Source organism: Streptopelia decaocto, assembly GCF_964273445.1.
Source record: "Streptopelia decaocto genome assembly, chromosome: 1".
NCBI classification, from domain to species: domain Eukaryota; kingdom Metazoa; phylum Chordata; class Aves; order Columbiformes; family Columbidae; genus Streptopelia; species Streptopelia decaocto.
The window spans coordinates 39,622,107-39,641,828 of NC_138663.1; the positions used below are offsets into that span (position 1 = coordinate 39,622,107).

General features: G+C 46.5%; 1 protein-coding gene across 1 annotated transcript; it reads left to right on the top strand.

The window, feature by feature from the left end:
* GTPBP1 (GTP binding protein 1) lies at positions 1–19,597 on the top strand. Its single transcript, XM_082043512.1, has 12 exons — positions 1–205; positions 5,728–5,839; positions 8,370–8,550; positions 9,616–9,964; positions 10,387–10,510; positions 12,447–12,561; positions 13,021–13,165; positions 13,286–13,468; positions 14,275–14,410; positions 14,985–15,163; positions 15,545–15,742; positions 17,294–19,597. Exons 1-12 carry the CDS (start codon positions 14–16, stop codon positions 17,384–17,386), a joined length of 2,007 nt encoding a protein of 668 aa, XP_081899638.1. The 5' UTR covers positions 1–13; the 3' UTR covers positions 17,387–19,597.
* The last annotated feature ends 125 nt before the right edge of the window (positions 19,598–19,722 follow it).

Below are 19,722 nucleotides of genomic sequence, written 5' to 3' on the forward strand. Positions count from 1 at the left end.
CGGGGCAGGGAAGATGGCGGCGGCGGAGCGGAGCCTGTCCCCGATGGGGGGCTCCCCGGTGCCGGCCTGCATGTTCGCCCCGGAGCCCGGCTCCCCGGGCGGGGGGCCTCGCGTAGCGGCGGCCGCATGTCCCCTCGGCGTCGCCTTCGACGGCGAGGACGGCGAGGTGCTCAACGGCGAGCCCGAGATCGACCTCACCAGTAAGGTAGGCCCGGCGGGGGGGCGGCCGGCGGCGAGCGCCATCGCCTCGCTGGGTCCCGCGCTGCCCTCTCTCCGGCGGCTGCCTTCCCCGTGTGGCTGCCCCCCGTCCCCGCTGGAGCGGCGCGGCCCATCAGCCGGGGCCGGCCCAACGGGCGGGCCCAGCCCCTCTCCTCCGCGCTCGGGAGAGCGAGGGGCCGGGGACCCGCCGGCCTTCGCCGGGCTGGGGGTCACCCAGGGGCTTCCCTGTGGGCTGCAGTTGTGTCCCGGGGGCTCTCCCGGGCCGGGCGGCAGAGCCCGCCGTGCCGCGGGGAGGCGGCCGGGAGAAGCGCGGAGAAGTTGAGCTGCGTGGAGCTGAGAACCAGCTGCGCCCTGGCCGGGAAAGGTGGGTGCTGGCGGGCTCGTCCGCCCGGCTCCCTGCCCTCCTGGGCTCCCCGGGGAAGCGCCTGCAGCGGGTGTCGAAGCCTCTCGGCGAGCGCGGGGCTGGAAGTTGACAGCCCTTTGACGTCTCACCAACGTTTTTCCTCCTCGCCGGTTCTCTGTAGTTATCTCTGCTGCCAGTTGTACTGGTTCCCAGGGCTTTCTTCGCAATCTTAAAAGCAGGTCAGAGCTTGTAACTTTTCGAGTTTAAGGGCTCAGTGACAAGGGTGCCTTGCTCTTGCAAACCAGATTGCATCAACACAAAAAGGTTTGTTCACCTTGCATGGTTGCTTGCTAGGATCACACAGTGGTAAAACTGTGTGGTGGTCTTACTCTGTCAGAACTTGTTCTTGCTTCCATCGCGTCCGAAGGTACATTGTAGTAACACTCCCACCACAGGCTACATTAGCTGCCTTCCTGTGCCGTCTTCTGTTTTGTCCCAGTTGGCTCATCTCTTTAGCTGTGTGTCCTTTGCTGTTAAGCGTTTGATGTATCATGATGCCATCTCCCATTCTAAAGTCTCCTGAAAACTTGGTTCAGTCCACTTGTAGTTATGTGATCCCGAAGTCAGCATAGCTGGTGTTTCCTCCTGGTTTTCTGCCATCCATTCTCTTCATCCTTCCAGCTGGAGTTGTCCCAAAGTCCTGGATTTTCTTGCCCTCTGTGATGAAATGAAGAGAGAGGAATTGTGGTGTGTGGATGTGGAACCGTTTGTTTTTGAGGGGATGACTAGATATTTTACAATGTGGTGCTGTATTAAAACAAATGTTATGAAGATGTCTCGTAAGAAAGTAAAGGACATAAATCAAACCTGCAGTATCTATTGAGCCACCTGTTCGTGTCTTAATGAGCTGGACAAGGTTTTGATACAAGATGCCAATATTGATCTGTGCTTTGTCTTGGATGTGGCTGATGTGGAAGAAGGCACAGGAGGAAACGGAGAGCTGTCTCACCGATTCTTGCCAGCCAAGAACCTGACCAAAACTCTGACGAAGAGAGAGGAATGCTGTTCTCCCACAACTGTTTGTGTTGTCAGCCCATCTTCCACTCCTAGAAATCTGCAGGTGCTATGGAGGAGATAGGTAAGCGGGTTTTTTTATATATTTGTTACAAGTTAGTTTTCCATACAGCAGTGTACACCTGCTGTATTTCCCCTAGACCTTTCATTCATCCCCATCTTGGATGAGAACTAAGACTACAAGCTGGGCCCAATCTCTTAGTCTCCTGCTATGTGCTCAAAACAGCAATCCCACATGGTGATAATGCAGTAGCTAACCTGCCATCCCCTGATCTCCCCATCTTTTCTGCTTTCGAAGTTAAATTGCTCCCCTCCAATTCCTGCTTGAAATGGTGATTCCTACTACAGTCAGTTTGTTTGGAGCTGCTACTTCTGTTCTGACCCACCCCTTTACTGCCTTACATACTTTTCTCCCAGTCCTTGCCCAGTGCGTTCATTGTGAGGTGTGCTCTTTTTTAGAGAGGAACACTTTGGGATTCAGTTATCAAGTGCACCTTGTCAGCTGGTCAAGCAAACAGTTCTATTCATCAGCACAAATTCATTGTCATGTCAATCTTAATGGGTGTTTGCTTTCCCTTCAATACTAACACACTGCAGTAGTAATCACCTTTCAGGTCAAAACTGTATCACACAGGCTGTTAGTGAAGCTGATACTTATATTAAATCTATATTGACAACAGACCATTAATAGCACTTGAACTATGTAGGTCCACAGGAAATAGAAAGCAAAATATGACATTACAGAAGGTGCCTTTCCCCTGATTTCCCAGTGGCTGGTGATGGCCTTCCAGCCGTGAAAAATGTCAGGCTGTGTTATTCCAAATAAAGAGCAGCACTACGTACCACATAGTATTTGGTTTGCCCTTAATCTTTATAGTTTGTCCATCTTATGGATATGGGATGCTTCTTTTGTAAGGTCTCCTTATAGAGCTGATACAAACTTAGCTCAATCTCAGTGGTGTCTTGAAATTGCTATTAATTAGTACTAAGGCGTCTTGCTTGCTGTTGGGCAGTGCAGCATGGTGCAGTCCAACTGTCCCCCTGGAGAAAGCTCAGTCAGCTGTAGCTACTACCTACCTGTGGTCTGTGTTCATCCCAAAACTGGTCAGAGGAAAGGTGGGGAAAACCACCTCGCCCCAGAAATTGGGAAGGGACTTTAGAGATGGCATCTCAAACTTGTGAGATATACTTCCTTCTGCCGTCGTGAGAATAAAACAATAACTGGTTGTTACTTTTTTTTGCCCTATAGGAAATCTGAGGTTGCTAGACACACATGGCTCCTACTCTTAACTGCTCAATGCCTGGCAAAGTGGAAAGAACAAAAGTGAAAATTTTTGACTTGTGAAGAGCTCTGAAAAATGCAAATACGTGGTGCAAGCATGGAGGAGATTGCTCCAATGTGAAAAAGAAAAAAAGCAGAGAGACCAAGAGGGAGGGCCTCTGTCCGACCAAGGAAATGGCAAAGAACAGGCCCGCTCTGTCCAGGAAGTGAAAGAGCTCTTCAAAACAGCAATTAAAATCGTGCAGTGACCTGGGAAACTGCAAAACTGGCTGGGCGCTGAGAAGCATTGGAAGGGGTCATCCACGAAAGTTGCTATTTGCTCTACACATCCTTCTCTTGACATCCTGCTATATCAGATCAGCTGGAGGCCTCATCAGCCCCGGGACAGGCTTTGGAGGCAGTCTGCCGCTGGAACACCCTTCAGCAGCACCTTTGCGTGGCAGTGAAAGGCGCCAGGTGGAGGAATGGTGGTTTGAGCTGATGCGTGTGGATACTGTGCTGTTTCAGCCTCCAGCCCTTCTGCCTGGCACCAAGAAGAAAGGCTGCACCGAGCTGCTCAGCTGAAATGTGCCCTGGTACTTCAGACAACACCCTGCCCCTCACACTGCTGAAGCATTTGGACTTGTAGAAGAACAAAGTTAGTGATGAGGCTTGAAGGAACTGAAGTTAGTGTGCTTCTGCACTGGTGGCCCCTGTTATTTTATTGATCTTTATGTATATGGCAACCTGTTTAATAGATATTCCTGAGTCCCTGACTTGTGCTGGGGCTGTAGCCTTAGCAGTGAGCTTGTCTGCTCTGCTTCCAGGAGTTCCTGAAAGTGCTTGCTGGGCAAAACAAGCCCTACACATCAACACACAGCCTTCCATTCCTGTCCAAATCAAGCCTCTGAACAGTTGCTGATTTTCCTCTCAATACATTTACATCAGTGGTCTCTTTTAAGAAGAAAACAAAACCAAAAGAACAGTTAGTATAAGGCAAAACTCGATCCTTTGTAGCTCTAAATAGAAAGATTATGTGGCCTTCCAGATCAGAATGTTTGCTGCTCTTTGCAGACTGCACCAGGTGGTTCAAAACCTTAGGGAGGGCATGCATCTAAAGAAGGCACATGAAGGTGATTGCTCCTCATAGCTCCCTGGCCCTTGCAGACACATCCATGCTCTGTGTGACCCTGAGCATTTGGGGAAAGTGTTGCTTTGGCTGCCTTTAGCCTTCTAACCAGCACTTGCTGCCTCTGCTTCGGTTTTCCAGATGCATGCGTTGCTGTAGTAGTTGTGAAAGCCGCTTAAGTTGAGGGGTTTTGGGTTCCCTTGCACTCGAGATTTCTAATCAAGGTCTTCATTACCTGTGAAGTAGCAGTAGGTGTGAAAGGTAGTTTTCTTTGAATGCACATTGTGTTAGCTGTGCTAGCAAGACAGGCTGTGTTAGTAGAGAGTGTTGGGCAGGCTTGAAAATGTGGTCATTTACAAACTGCTGTAAACCATATGTCTTAGGCAAATCTGGCACAGATTTCAGACTGACCTTGGTGCATAGTGACTAGAAGTACATCTTTCTGGGTGTGACTTTGGAATGTGTGAGGACAGCTAGTGGAAGTATGAACTTCGTTGGGTTCTGCAGCGTGGCACAGGAGTGCTTACCCATAGGGTTATTGGTAGGCGATAACTTTTATGGCTCTTAATAAAAGTGGCTTTTTAACAGAAAAGCACATCTCAAACACAGCAGCTGTTGAGCCACTGTACCGGGATGCTCAGCCTGCAGCAGGTTGGTAAGACTGGACGCAGGCAACTCTTGGGTCTTGATGGATGTTGAAGGTCTCCTTGGTCAGCCACAGCCACACCACCATTGTGGCCACTCTGTATGAGTGTTTTCAGCTTGATTGTATGAGTGACACGGGTTTTTGCCTGAAATGGTGCTACACCATTCTGTTCTAAGAAAAATCCTCTCTGAAACACTGTCGTCTTGCCCTCATCTTCTGATTTGTTTCTGTTTACTTTTTTCTTCTCTTGATGCCTCTGCAGGGAAGGGCAAAGGAAGTTGAGGTGGTGCAGTAACTGCAGTCAAAGCTTGTTGGTGACACAGCTGCTGGCTGGCAAAACTGCAGCTCTCCACTATAACTTCCAAATATATGTGTACAACCTGCTTTGTATGTCTGCCTTTCAACATTATAGTGTAAAGTACCTAAAGTCTTGTTAGTAGTTGGAAAATAATCCTCATTTGTGTTTTAATCTGCCCCTTTGGAAAACAAAAGGAGACATTAAGCATGTGAAGAACTTAGCAGATGCTGTAGGTTTTGTTGCCCGGGTGTGCTCTGCAGTGAGATCTTCCTGGGTTCCTCTGGCTGGCCTGTCGTGCCTTGGACGAGCAGCAGCACTCTGTGCCGTGGAGATGGTGGAGCACCCACCTAAGGGATTTCTTTGGATGAAATCTCTCCTCCCCTTTCTGTTTTCCTTGCACGGAAACATGTATTACACAGAAATATAAGTGGGATGTTCGCTTAAATGTGGCTTTTAAGCATTGGTTACTTCAAAATGAGGTGCTTGGTATTCTTATTTGCTTTGAAGTAAATCTTCCAACATAAATGAACTCTGAGCTCAGACAAATAACCTTGTACAGTGTCATAAGGAAATAGCTGTCAGTGAAGCTGCTTTAAAAAAAAAACACACACAAAACCAAAACACCAGAAAGCGGTCCTTGCAAAAGGGCCCTTGTCTTTCCATAAAGCACACGGATTGATTGCCTTTTATAAGTGCAGCTGGTTGTGAAATTGTTTGCTTGACATCTACAAATTGGGTATTTATTTTCTTTTTCCAGCTAGTGATGGTGAGTCCAACTTCAGAGCAGTATGACAGTTTGCTCCGGCAAATGTCAGAGAGAATTGATGAGGGATGTGGGGAGACCATCTATGTCATTGGTCAAGGATCAGGTGAGTATCGCTTCCTCAGGAAAACAGCAAAACCCATTCAAATTAAAAGAAAAACCTAGTTCATCTAACTGGCTGCTGCAAAAGGTAGTATTCCTTCTCCAGAATAACTTGGAAACCTCCATAAAGCATAGCAGACCATGTGAGACAGATTCTTTTTTATTCCTGCCAACAGCTGTATTATGTAGTAGATCTAAACACATTTTTGTATAAAATCATACATGTTCTTTTTGGAAATAAGGCATTAGTTGTCTGGGCACACTAGGAAGAGATGAAGGATCTGGAATTACAGTAACAGTTTTAGTGTAGATGTCTGCAATGTCTGATGGAGGTTCTTGTTCTGTCTGGTTTTGTTCACTTCTCCATTGTAAATAACATTATTTTTTACCCCACATGAATGTATTGGAGGTGCTTTGTATAGCCAAAATAGATGCTGCTGGCTTTCTTTGTTCATGTGTGTCTGTACTATGGAGAGAAAGGTTTTCCTTTTCTCGGCGTGAGGTCTTTATTGTTGCATTAACTCGGGTGTGACTATCATCATTTGCCTTTGCAGGTTTTAGCAGTTAGCATGGGTTACTTTTTTGTTCTTTTTCACAATTTGAGTATTTGCATCTGATGCTGTTAGAACAATATGGAACGTGGCCTTGCTTTGAAATCCAGATTTCTTTTCTGAATGCAAAAAAGTGGTCTATGGCTGTCATAAGGCTAAAGGCACGTTTCAAATACATCAGATATCAACTGGATTTCAAATTATTATGATCAAACATTCCACTAGTTACTGCATTTGAGGAACAAGACAAAACTCTGGTCATCAGTGCCAGGGTTGGCTGAGATAATGGAGAGAGAGAGTTGTGTTGCCTCACAACTGTGTGCTTTTGAGGTTTTCCTGGTATCTTGTGAAGCAGCCAAGGTAGAAGAGAAGCCAGGATTAGATGGCTAGTGGTCATGCAGCCAATATCACAGGGATAATGCTCTTGTGTTCAAGTGAGCTTCCAACGTGTAATCTGAATTCTTGGTGTTTGGGATAATCGCATCTGCAGACTAGTAAATGCTTTCTCTTCTAGGATACCTTGTAAGTCTGTTAACTGGTGGTTGTTGCAATGATGCACTTAGAAGCAGGCATTTGTTTCTTAAAATGTGAGCTAAAACTTCTGACTTCATTTTAGGTTTCTGCGTAGTCAAGGAAGGTGGGGATCACTTCTGTAAACTGGAAACAATAGCCAATAGAAAAAAAAATCTTGATATCCCTGCAGCCATCCCTCCTCCTCATTTGAGTGTCTGTGATTTCTGTCATCACGGATGCCCAACTGAGAAGCAAGTGAAACCTGCCAGGAGGCTCAGAGCTTCCTCAGCAGTGACCCTTGCCTTTCTGCCTTGTCTTTTCCCTTCTCCTGGCTCCTCCTTCTCATTCGCCAGCCATGGTGCTTTTTGTTTTCCCCACCATCTCAACAGCTTCTCAGCCAGCTTATGAGCTATGTTGGGAATCACCCAGCAGCTCTACTTGTAGAGCTGCGCAGTAGTTAAAATGCTGATTAGTTCATGCAAACTGCAGTTGCTGCTCACCAGCTGATGAGTCAGCCATGCGTATGAATGCACACACAGCAACAGTATTGCTCATCCAGGTGCCATGTGCCGCTCCACCTTTCTTGGTTTTTGTTTTTTTTTTTTTGTGTTTTTTTTTTTTTTGTTTTTGTTTTTTTTTTTTTGTTTGTTTTGTTTTGTTTTGTTTTCTTTTACCCACAGAGGAGATTCTGGCCTGAAATCTGTGCAGCTTCTCAGCACCTGAGTTAGGAGAGAAGCTGAGAGCTGTGGTGGCCTTTAAGCTGTCCAGGTAGTTGCCTCTGGCTTGCTCTGACTGTCAGCTCTTTGCTTGGGTGGGCTGTTCAGAGACAGCAGTTGCTTCTTGGTTTTTTTCTGGCCTCATGTGCTGTCAGTATTGCTTTCAAGTGCCAGGACAAAGGCAGTGAGACATAACAAAACTGTAATTTTAACTGGAGTATTTGGGGGCTAAAGAAGGTGCTGTGTAAGCCAGACTTGCAGAAAAACTGCACTTGGGATGTGGTTTTATAAAATAAGCTGATTGTTTAAATTGGTCCCACGTTCACTGGTTAATTGTGATGATATTTCAGTCAGAGGTATTCTCTTGTTAATGTTTTTCCTTTTATTGCAATGTGAGAGGAGATGTTTTATCTGGCCAAAGGAAATTGCACGAAAAGTACCTTCAGCATGTGAAGTAAGGGAATTAGACAGAAATGTGTCTTGCTTGCCAATACCTAAGTATTTGCTTGTAGAAGTTGTGAAGAAACCTCCTCTAGATGAAAGACGGTGCTTTTCTAGTATCTTTTAAGACTTATAGCGAAGACCATCCTTCTTAATTGTGGGCAAAGGGTGCTTATTCTGTTTACATAGCTGACATCTCCAGTCCACATACAAATCCTGATGGGTGTGCAAGTCCCAGGCAGGGTGACATTGCCAATGGCCATTGCCAGGTGGTGCTCACCGACTGTCCTTTGTCTCCCCAACATCCTCCTAGATGGGACTGAATACGGTCTGAGCGAGGCAGACATGGAAGCGTCCTATGCCACCTTGAAGAGCATGGCGGAGCAGATGGAGGCCGACGTCATCCTCCTGCGGGAGCACCAGGAGGCGGGGGGCAAGGTGCGGGACTACCTGGTTCGGAAACGTGTGGGTGACAACGACTTCCTGGAGGTCAGGTGAGGAGCTGGGTGGAGACAGGGTTAGTCAGCAGCCCCAGCTGCATTTTTGCCCTGTGAACAGTCCATGATGCTGAGCCAGCAACGCTGGTTCCAGTCTGGGTGTTGTAGCAACAAAGGGAATTGAGCTTGACCACTCCTTGCTAATGAAACCGCCGTTTTGTTGTTGTTGCTGTGTCTTTTGTGAACAAGCTGTTTGTGGGGATTTGCCTGTGTTTAGTTCTGAGGGCTGTTGATCTCTGAGTGACAGCTTTGCAGTTTGAGAATTTTTTGTGTGCTGGAATCCCTGCAGGGAGTCACATATGCACGTATCTGTGCATATGCGCACACTGCTGGCGTACATTACTTTTGACTAAGGGTTAAATTCTATTCCAAGACTGTGGTGATCCAAGTCACCTTTTAATGGACATAAAATAGCTTGTGCAACTTGACTTGAGAGACTGCCCAGACCTGGATGGAATGGATTTCCAACATTTGCCAATAGCCATAATAGCCACCTTTATCAGAGACAAGGAAGGAGCTTGCTGTAGGAGAGGATTTTGCCCTGAAACATTTCATTGTTCTTTGAACTTTTCTGGAAACAGCAATTTAAATTTCTGTGCTATCCCTAGCACCTGGTGCTATTGTAACATGAGGGATATGAGAAAGGCAGAGGTATTCTAGACCGAGTTGAGATTTAGCCTTTATTTTGATTTGTCACAGCGTACGTTTTGGACTGCAGAGACTCAGAGTTGGTAGAGAGAGATTGTGTGATCATCAAGTGATGTTGGGTTCAGCTGACTGTGTTCTGGACACCAGTGACATGTTTCCACAGTCTTCCACATCCCAGTCTCCAGAGTCCAGGCTCTCTGCTGCTAACTAATAACTGTGAAAGAATCTCTGCTCTGCTTGTGGAGGTCTAACATTTTGAATCTCTGTTTGAATGTTAGGGAGAAAAAGTTATTTGCACAAGCAGTGGTGTTTGGTGGTGGTTTTTTTTGGATTTGTTTGTTTGTTTGTTTTGATTGCTTGTTTTCTTCTTTGGGTATCAAATTTTACCAGGTTCCTTTTTGCTTTCCTCTCCAGGGTAGCAGTGGTTGGCAATGTGGATGCAGGAAAGAGCACGCTGCTGGGTGTCTTGACACATGGCGAACTCGACAACGGCCGAGGCTTTGCCCGGCAAAAGCTCTTCCGCCATAAGCACGAGATAGAGTCAGGCCGCACCAGCAGCGTGGGCAATGACATCCTGGGCTTCGACAGTGAGGGCAACGTGGTGAACAAGCCCGACAGCCACGGTGGCAGCTTGGAGTGGACAAAAATCTGTGAGAAATCCACCAAGGTCATCACTTTTATTGACCTGGCAGGTCATGAAAAGTATCTGAAAACCACTGTCTTTGGCATGACCGGCCATTTACCTGACTTCTGCATGCTTATGGTAGGTAGCAAGAAAGATGTGTGGTACCAGCATGAGTGGGGCTGTTCACAGCTTTAACAGCCTCAACTTCTTTCCTTTTGCAAAGTTCCTGTGGGGTTGTGGAGGGAGGCAGCATCTCCCAGAGCTGGAAGGCAGAAGCCAGGACTCTGACACAAGTGCCCCGGGACTCTCAGTCCCAGACAGACCCAAGATGTGTGATTCTTGAAAACAGAAGTATTTCTGAATTCTAGAAAACTTTGTTGAAACTGAGATGAAATGAGTCCTTAGCCAATGTCCAAGAGCACTTGAAATAAGCTGGGTCTGCTCATACAGTCCCAGCAATGCCTCTAAAACCTAATTACAGTCTGCTGCATGTCTTCTCTGTAACCCACCTCACTGCAGGAGGAACATTTCCATCGCCGTATCTTCTATCCCTGGTGTAGGTTGGTAGTAATGCCGGGATTGTTGGAATGACCAAGGAGCACTTGGGCCTTGCGCTTGCACTTAACGTTCCTGTCTTTGTTGTGGTGACCAAGATTGACATGTGTCCTGCCAACATCCTGCAAGGTGAGTCTCACAAGCTCTCTCCGGGGCTGTTTCTTACCTCTGTATGTGCTGTTGTCCTCTGCTTGGGTTGAGAAATTACCGCTGGAAGAAAACTGCTTTATCGGGTTTTGACTGTGTCTTAAACACTTTCCATAAATCTGTCCTTTTCCCTTGCCAATTTTGCAGGCAGTTCACTCACAGTCACCATTTCAAAATTACCTGAGTTGGGGGGCTCCGCTGGGCAACCCAAAAGTGTTTGCTACAAGGTTTTGCATAGCTGAGCTCTAAGGGGTGAAGCAGGCAGTTGGGGTTCTGGTTTTACTTTCCCTCTGGGTGTTTAAACCTGGAGGGAAAGTCTGGAAGTTCTCTTGAAAGCTGCTTTCCTCCTTGCCCACAGTTTGAGTGTGATCTTAAGCTGTGATCAAACTTCTTTTCTGGCAGCTATTAGGTGAAGGGGCAGCTGCTTGTTACATTCTGTTCACCTGGGCACTTTTAAAATACGCTGAGAACTACAGCAGCTCCTTCCTCTCTCTGAACAGCCAATAAATCATGATTCAAAGCAGCTACCTGTGGTAGCAGCACTGAAACTGAGCACAGGCAGGGATGGCAATGAGCAGCAGGGGCTTGTGACTCTTTTGCTCAGCAGCAGTTAAAACAGCAACTCTAAACCCCAGCAGTGGCTCTTTGACCTCTGCTTGACATTTTTTCAGGCTGTGACCCACTCTCACCTTTAAAATTCTCTTGATTCATTTCGCACCCCTTCAGGAACACACAGTGGTTAATTGGAATAGTGCTTTTTTTGATAAGCAGTCCTGAGAACCAGGAAAGTGGGTGCTCCTGGTACTGTCTGTGGTTAGTTAATTATTGTAAAAATCCTAAATATGTTTCAGGTAAACAGACACATATGATCAAAAGATAATCTAAATATCTCTGTAATAGATGTTTGGCAAATAAATGTAAGGCCTGGCCACAACATAATAACAGGGAAGGAAGGAGAATGGCTTAGGGTGAGAAGAGCTGCTCTTGGGAGAAACCACTCCTGTGTCATGTTCTGTTTAAATTAAATAAAGACGAGATTTGGCTCAAGTGTATCAGTGAATAGCAGATGGCATGATTAGATGTTTGTGTTTCTGTATCCAAAACATGGCTTTCCCATAGGCAATCATTTGTTCACAAAAAAGTCTAATTGGATGACAATTGTAGAATATAAATTATTTGCTCTTTTAAGCCAGGCTTTACTAGCCTTCTTTTTTTTTTTTTCTTCATTTATCATAAGGCACTTCGCAGGAGGCTGTTGCTAGTGAATCAGGTGTTGCCCCTGCTGGCTGATAGATATGAGGCTTAGAAAATAAATGAAAAAGAGGCAAGAGATCAAAGTTGGAAGCCATGAGATTTGTCCTAAAACATTTATTTCTGGTTCTTGTCCACCTACACTGTCATATTCTGTGGTGGTGATCTTTACCTCTTTCATGCTCCTCTAACCTTTTAGGGCAGGTTGATTGCCAGACAAAGTGTGTTGAGGTTTGTTTTTTCAAAATTGTTTTCTAATTCACATATTCTCGGTTATGTCAGTTCCTGAGTGCTGCTGATTTTCATTGAATTCAATATGGAAAATCCTTTATAGTAATAGGAAACCCCTCATAACTGCTTAAAGCTACTTAATAGACAGCTGTAAAATGTCTACTTCACAGCATTGCACTTGCAGATGCAAATGTACGTGTCTGTTCATGTATGGTGTCGCTTGGCAGCAAGCTAGCTGGCATGAAATGGAAGATGGAATGGCTCCTGAGTCCTACCTGGGCTGCAGCAAACACATGGTCTCACTCATGCGCCTTTAGCCATCTTCTCCTGTCTATTTGTGGCAAGAGCACCAGTCTCCCCTTGAGGAGAGACCCCACAAAAGCGATTTGTAAAGACGGGAGATGCTGCCCTAACAATATTCATTTCACCCTTTAAGAAACCCTGAAGCTGTTACAGCGACTGCTGAAGTCCCCAGGGTGCAGGAAGATCCCCGTGCTGGTTCAGAGCAAGGATGATGTCATTGTAACAGCCTCCAACTTCAGCTCAGAGAGGTAACGGGAGTAGAGGAGAGTCGTTTCTCTTTCGATCCTATTTGGAGACTGGGTGAGAAGGCTCAGAAAGAGAGTCACGTTGTCTAGATATGTGAAGGTTGCATCTGCCATCTGGTGTGTTGATTCCATAAGAATGTGTTCATTCTGAGACTGACCTGCTTGTGTTCCCCTGTCTGAGGCAGAAATGAGAGGCTGCTTCTGGGCAGTCAGCAGAAGATGGCAGGGTGTTCGCTTCCTTCAGTCCTGGAACCTTACACCTCTTCCTGAATGTCATTAGAAGGCAGAGGCAATGTTGCAGGGTTTTCAGACATGGGGTGTTGTGCATCTGACTGCTTGCCAGGCTTTCCCTTCCTAGCACTGTGTATTGAATTCAGTCCCAATATTTTGGATGTCTCCTTACACGTGGAATTCCAGGCAGGGAGGTTACCTAACTCCATTTTCATCAATTTTCCTTTACAGGATGTGCCCAATTTTCCAGATTTCAAACGTCACTGGGGAGAACCTAGATTTGCTGAAGATGTTTCTTAATCTCTTGTCTCCGCGGACCAGTTACAGGGAAGAAGAGCCAGCAGAATTCCAGATAGATGACACTTACTCTGTCCCGGTAAGAGGCCTGGCATTTCGAAGAATTTTCTGCTTCTTTTAGGACGAATAAGGTCTCTTAGAGCTCTTCTGCTAGCATGATTGAGTAACCCCAATTATTGTTTTTGATTCTTTGGCATAGGGTGTAGGAACAGTTGTGTCTGGGACAACACTGAGAGGCCTGATCAAGCTAAACGACACCCTGCTGCTGGGGCCAGATCCCCTTGGCAACTTCCTACCTATTGCTGTCAAGTCCATCCACCGCAAAAGAATGCCTGTCAAAGAAGTGCGGGGAGGCCAGACTGCCTCCTTTGCTTTGAAGAAGGTGAGGTGATCTGCTCTAGACCTCCAGAGCAGGAACTGCCCTCCTAATTTTAGAGTGCTCTTGGAGTTCAGCTGCAGTAAGACTGCTTCTGCAAACCTCAGCTGCTTCGTTTTGCAGCAGAATAAAATCCCATGGAACCTCTGTGGTTCCCATGTCCTGGTTGTTCCACCTGACAGCTGCCAGGTAATAGCAGTGAGACCCAAGGTAGTGAGGAATAGTGCTGCAGATGTGTAATGAAGTGGAGGCGTTTCAAGAAAAATGTCCTCTTGTGCTGCAACTGCATTAGTATCCTCTACACTATTCCTCTCAGCTTGTAGGACCAGCTGCATGATTTGCTGGTTTAAAGTTAGCAAAATTTGATGCAATTGCTCCTGCAAAAGGTTTCTGACAGTAGATTCTGCACTGACTTTAAGGGGTTATGGATATAGCTATACCAGACTTTGTGTTGAGACTTATCATGTTGTGTCAAAAGACATCATGCTTCTGGAGAGATCATCTGCTTGGATAATGTGCAACCAGCATGTATGTTTTGCTTTTAAAGGATCAGTGACTTAAAACTTCTGTGTAAGTGTCCAGCATTCCCAGCACTCTAACTGAAGCTTCCTTAGAAACTTCAGCTGAATTCGAGTTTTGCAACCTTTGCATAACATCATCACATACTGCTAAACAGCTCTTGTTTTGCCTTTTGGTGAGCACAAGTTAATATCTGTGAAATCCCTGTAGGATCCTTCTGGATGCAGTCAGCCAGCAAAGCACATTTCTTCCCCAGAGAACCATGCTAAGGTTTTTGTATCTCTGCTTTTCAGATCAAGCGTTCTTCCATCCGGAAAGGCATGGTAATGGTGTCACCGCGCCTGAATCCACAAGCATCGTGGGAGTTTGAAGCAGAGATTCTGGTCCTCCATCACCCCACCACCATCAGCCCACGATACCAGGCCATGGGTACGTGTCTGAGTGTTGTCTCATCTTTGTTTCCCAGTGATAACAGGTTGTATCAGCTCTAGCCTGAGATAATTTTGCTCCTGATGACTCTGTTAACATGAATATAAGCCATGGCTCCTGGTTTTACCTTTCCCAGCAACATGTTGAAGAGAGGGAAGGGAGCTGACAGTGGGGGAGGTTGCAGGTAAAAAGGACTTGTGTGAGTCCAGGTGTACCTGGAGCCTGCCTGAGCCAGATCTCTGTGGTGCAAAGATCCTTCGACTTCAAATGCTGATGGAATGACTTATTTTGGGTCCTACCCTCTGGACCAGTTGCTTGGTGTGTAGGATTCTGTTGAGGGTCCTTCAGGAAAGTCTCTGTTTTAAGGCAACTGTTCTAGCTTATGTGTTTGCTTTCTGTAGACTGAATAAAGGCAGCCACATGACCCATATGGTCTTCGGTACACCATAGATTTTTACATTCCAAACTCGTTGCTGTTAGCTGCAGGGTAGCAAGAGCTGCCTGAGATTTCTGTCTGAACCTGTTTCCACTAATGGCACTGACTGCTGAAAGCCTTTGTACATTACATTTGCAGTGCATTGTGGCAGCATCCGTCAGACAGCCACGATTCTCAGCATGGACAAGGACTGCCTGCGGACAGGGGACAAAGCCACGGTGCACTTTCGCTTCATCAAAACCCCAGAATATTTGCATATAGACCAGCGGCTGGTCTTCCGTGAGGGCCGCACCAAAGCTGTGGGTACCATCACTAAGGTAAAGGCTCAGGAGTCCAACTTTTTTGTTTTGTTTTGTTTTTACCAATAAACTAGTTTTGGCGAGGAGAAGCCAGCAGGAGAATCCAGATGGCTCTGGAAAATTGAGGGAAGAAGACTTCCTGTGATCACAAACGTCAGCCCTGACATGGGTTGCTTTGTTGTATGATGGGTCTTTAGCTGGTGTGAACCAGGGAATGCAAAGGTGGGGGTTGAGCCACATGCCTCTGATTCATTTCTTTGAACAGCTGCTGTGGTGTTCTCCTGATGGCTATTGGTATCAATTTTCTCAAGGCTTTTTGTTAAAAAGCAGCATTGGACCTTGCTAGGTAGGCCTAACTATTTTAATGCTGATTTTGACCTCCCCCTTTATAATTTTCAGTTACTCCAGACCACCAATAACTCACCAATGAACTCCAAGCCACAGCAGATCAAGATGCAGTCAACCAAGAAGGGAGCAGTTACGAAACGAGAGGATGGTGTTCCCCCATCTGGGATGGCAGCTGGGGGCCCACCACCGGGGGATGAGGCCCCCTCAACAGCAGCAGCACCACCGACTCCTACTGCCCTGCAACCATTGGTAAGTGAGGAAAATATTGGGTCTGTCCTAGCTGTTTGTATCCCGGTTTCATCTGTTGAAGGAAGCGCAAGCATTATCTCCTCATACCCTTTGAACTCGACTTGGGACTCTCTGTGCAATGGAAACAAATAGGAGTACAAGTACTCTCACAGAATTCTCTGATGACTGGATGACTCATTGTCTGACCTTTCAGCAGCTTAGAGTCCTGGGACAATTCAGGTTGCACCTCAGGAAGTGTCTAGTCAAACCTCCTGCTCTAAGTAGGATTAGCTGTGAGGTCAGAGCAAGTTGCTCAGGGTTTTATCCAGTCATGTCTTGAAAACATGCAAGGAGGAAGATGGCACAACCTCCCTTGGCAACCTGTTTCACCACTTCACTGGGTTCATGGTGAGGAAGCGTCTCCATATACCCAGTAGCTGAACCAGCATAGCGTCTAACAACCGGCCGCAGAATGAGTCTCTGCTGTCTGAATGAGAGGTAAAACATCCCTGCACTAGACAAACTACAACTTACGTAGTAGTATTAGACACAGGTTGTCTGCCTTGTCAAGGAGGGAGGATGGAGACATCCAAGGATAACGAAAGGCTTATCTCTTTCTAGATACATTTATCCAAGTTGTTTTGTTGGTTAGGACTTCTCAGCTCAGATCGTCTGAGAAGGATACTTAGCCCTTCTGGTCTGAAAGCTATGAAAGCTCTAACTGCCAGCTTTGGGAGCTGTTTATCAGCTTTATTACATGGGTCTTCTCCTTTTAGCTTACTTATCTAGGAACTGATTCTGTCAAGAGACCTGGTCAGTGTTATCCCCCTTTAATTTTAGAAATTTTAGTTGTCTTTGGTCAAATCTCACCCTATTGAGCCAGGCTGGCTGCTGAAAGAGGGCCCTCTGGCAGTGGTTCTCTCCCTTTGCACATGCCTGTGGCTTCTTACCAATCCCCTGTCTCCTCCTTGTCTCTTGTAGCATCACCGTGGTTGTAAGTAGTGCTCCCAGCTTGCCCTTTGTTTCATCCCTGCCCCTGAGAGTCTGTGTTGCTTTTATTCTTCCTTACTTCTGCCTCTTTCTCCTCGCTGCTTCCCCTCAGCCTGCTCTGGATGAAGAGCCCCACATCCGTGAGGGCAATAAGGTATTTGGCTGCTTTAAAAGAGAAGAGTTGCTGGCCTGAGGCTGGGAACAGAGTCAGATCAGCAAGAAAGCTCTGGTGGTGGGGTGGGAGGGCTCTCCTTCCATTCTTCACAAAGCCAAGGAGCCTGAGGCCTCAGTTTGCTGGATGCTGAGCCCCATAACACCTGCTGATTCTCATGGGAGTGAAGCATTGAGAAAATTGAGGAATCCTCCCCAGCTTGAAGGGCTGAACTTCATGGTGTGTCTGTATCTCCTCCTTCCTCATGGTGTGTCTGTCTGCCTTATTGCCTTCCTGCAGTGGTAGGAAGCTGATCAGTCACAACTGCCCTCCTGCTGTCTGGACGTGTGTGCAATCCATCTCAACTCTGATGTGTTGATGCTCTGATTCAGAGGGCACTGTGCGCTGAAGTGTTTCTTCTTGTTTTTCAGTCAAAGGTTGGAGGAGGAGGCCGGCGACGTGGAGGTCAGCGCCATAAAGTGAAGTCTCAGGGAGCCTGTGTGACTCCTGCCAGTGGCTGCTGAATTTCTTACTCCTTCTCCCTCTGAGGAGTTCCTCCCTTTCCCTTCATTTCTTATCCAAAAGATCCAGAGCAGCTTAAACCAAAACCCATCCCAGCTGATTGGCTGCAGAAGAATCGTCCCTCCTCCCAGAAGGAAGCAATGGAGAGGAGCATAATTTATAAGCTAATGAAGGTGATAAGACACACAGAACTGAGTAACTGACACCTTCCTCTTCCCCCTGTCAACACATTTTTGTACATCATGGGCTTAGTTTTTATTCTTATTAGTTTTTATTATATTTTGTGTGCATGAAGATGAAAGGAGAGTCTGGATAGAATTGGGAAGAGCCAGTTAGCTGCCTCCCTCCTCCCTCACCCCATTCTGTCCACAGGACTTGTTGCTCTCCTCCTATGGGCCGTCTCAGATCCAGGGGTTATCAAACACTTGAAATTTCAGACTTGCAAAGGTTAAAACATGGCTGCGTAGGGCATTGTTTCCTCACCACTGTGGCCCCATGCCAAATATGTTTCTGGATTCCTTCCATCTTAAACTATTTCTAAATGGATTTAATGTTGTGGCAACTGAAGTTTGAAGGAGGTGATAAAAAAATTCAGTAGTTGGAGACCTAAGAAGGAAGCAAATTGGAAAGCAGTTCTTGATGTTAAGTTGTGGAATCCTATACTAAATATCCTTCTCAAATATGTTGATAGCACTTAAAATTTTAAATAGAGACAGAATTAGATGGGCAGTCATTTGTCCATCCTGTTCCCCTTCCATTATGCTGCTTTTCCTATTGTCTGTTCAGTGCACATTGGAGCAAATCTAACCTGTCTCTCAAGGCAGTGGCAGCTCAATTGACAGTATTAAAAATACAGTGCAGGAGCACTCACTCTGTCCCTTGAGCCAGAGGAAGCTGCCTTGCCTCGACAGACAGAGGTCACAGGTGGGAATATACTTTTTGGAACAGAGACACCAGGCAAACTTGACCTCCCCTTGATTTTGTTTACTCCAAGATTTCCCAGATCTTTTCTGGAACTCACTGGCCAAGCTTTGCCATGGCAGAGGTATTGTTTGTCACCTCCCCTCTTGGCCAAAGAGGGCAATGATGAATTGTTACCAAACTTAGAGAAGTGCTTTCAGGTTTGGAAGTACGTGGTAGTTTTTCTGCCTTTCATTTGATTTTTTTAAAGATTGTATTTTTTTTTAATGATAATTTCTGATTTCTCCAGGAAGGCCCTGCAAGGACAGTCTATGAATTAACATTGTTATCACGGTGGGGGTTTTGTTTGCTTTTTTTTTTTTTTTTTAAAACCCTGGGTTATGCAAGTGATCAATCCTCTGCTTATTTTGATCTCTGTTCTTCTAACCCTGCCCCTTCCCTTGGCTCCTGTGAGGACAGGAGTTATCTATCTTCTGCCGGCTTGTGGTAGCATTTTGAGGAGGACATGGCATCCTCAGCAAACCGTTGCTCTCCCCAGCATGTGCGGTCAGCCTCGGTTTCTTTGAGGGGTTCATCCTCCAATGAAGGACTTTTATATTAATTAGAGGGAGACTGAAAGGTTTCTGTCCCTCCTTAGCGAGTTGTTCCTGTTTCTCACTCTGTGGCACCCATGTGAAGTTCATTCCAGTGCACCTTGTGATTTGAGGTAGGCTTTCAAGCCGACTGACTGACAGCAGGCTCGGCGGGGTTGGAGCGCATCTCCCCATGCCGGCACCAGCATCCAACAGCATTAAGCGGTGTGGGAGAGGTGAGGAACGTGGTTTGGAGATGAGGGTACTTTGCCTTAGAGCCTGCAAGGGCCTGAGTGTGGATGGAAAGCAGGGGGAGGTCAGACGGTCCTTTCCAAGCTCCGTGTCTAAATACCAGCACTCTCCTGGCGAGGGGGGAACTACAGGCGGCTACAACACTAATAGCACCCGCGTTGTGAGGGGGTGTGAAGTGTGGCTAAGCAGAGCACCAGGGCCTGGTTCCTTGTGGCCCTGCAGCAGCATCAAACTGCATCTGATTTCACTGCCCTCTGCTTCCCAGGGGAGCAGGGAGCTCTGGGTAGTGTTCTCTTTCTCCATTCCTTGTGCTCCAATCGAAGGAGACAGCCGAGACTGGAAGAGGGTTTACTTCAGTTTGTGCAAAGGAGGTGGTGTGATCTCTCTTTTGTGACCAGCATTCAAAGATCACTCTGGCTGGTGTGATCTATAAAATAAATTTTAAAGAAAAGTTTGTTCCAAGTTAAAGTATGCCTTTGTTGCTTTTTGTCCCTCTGAAAAAACAGTGCTTGCCACTTTAATGCCAAAAGTCAGACTGACTGGGTTTGCTTGGCACTGTGCTCCTCTGCTGGCTATGAGAGGAGGCTGTGTTC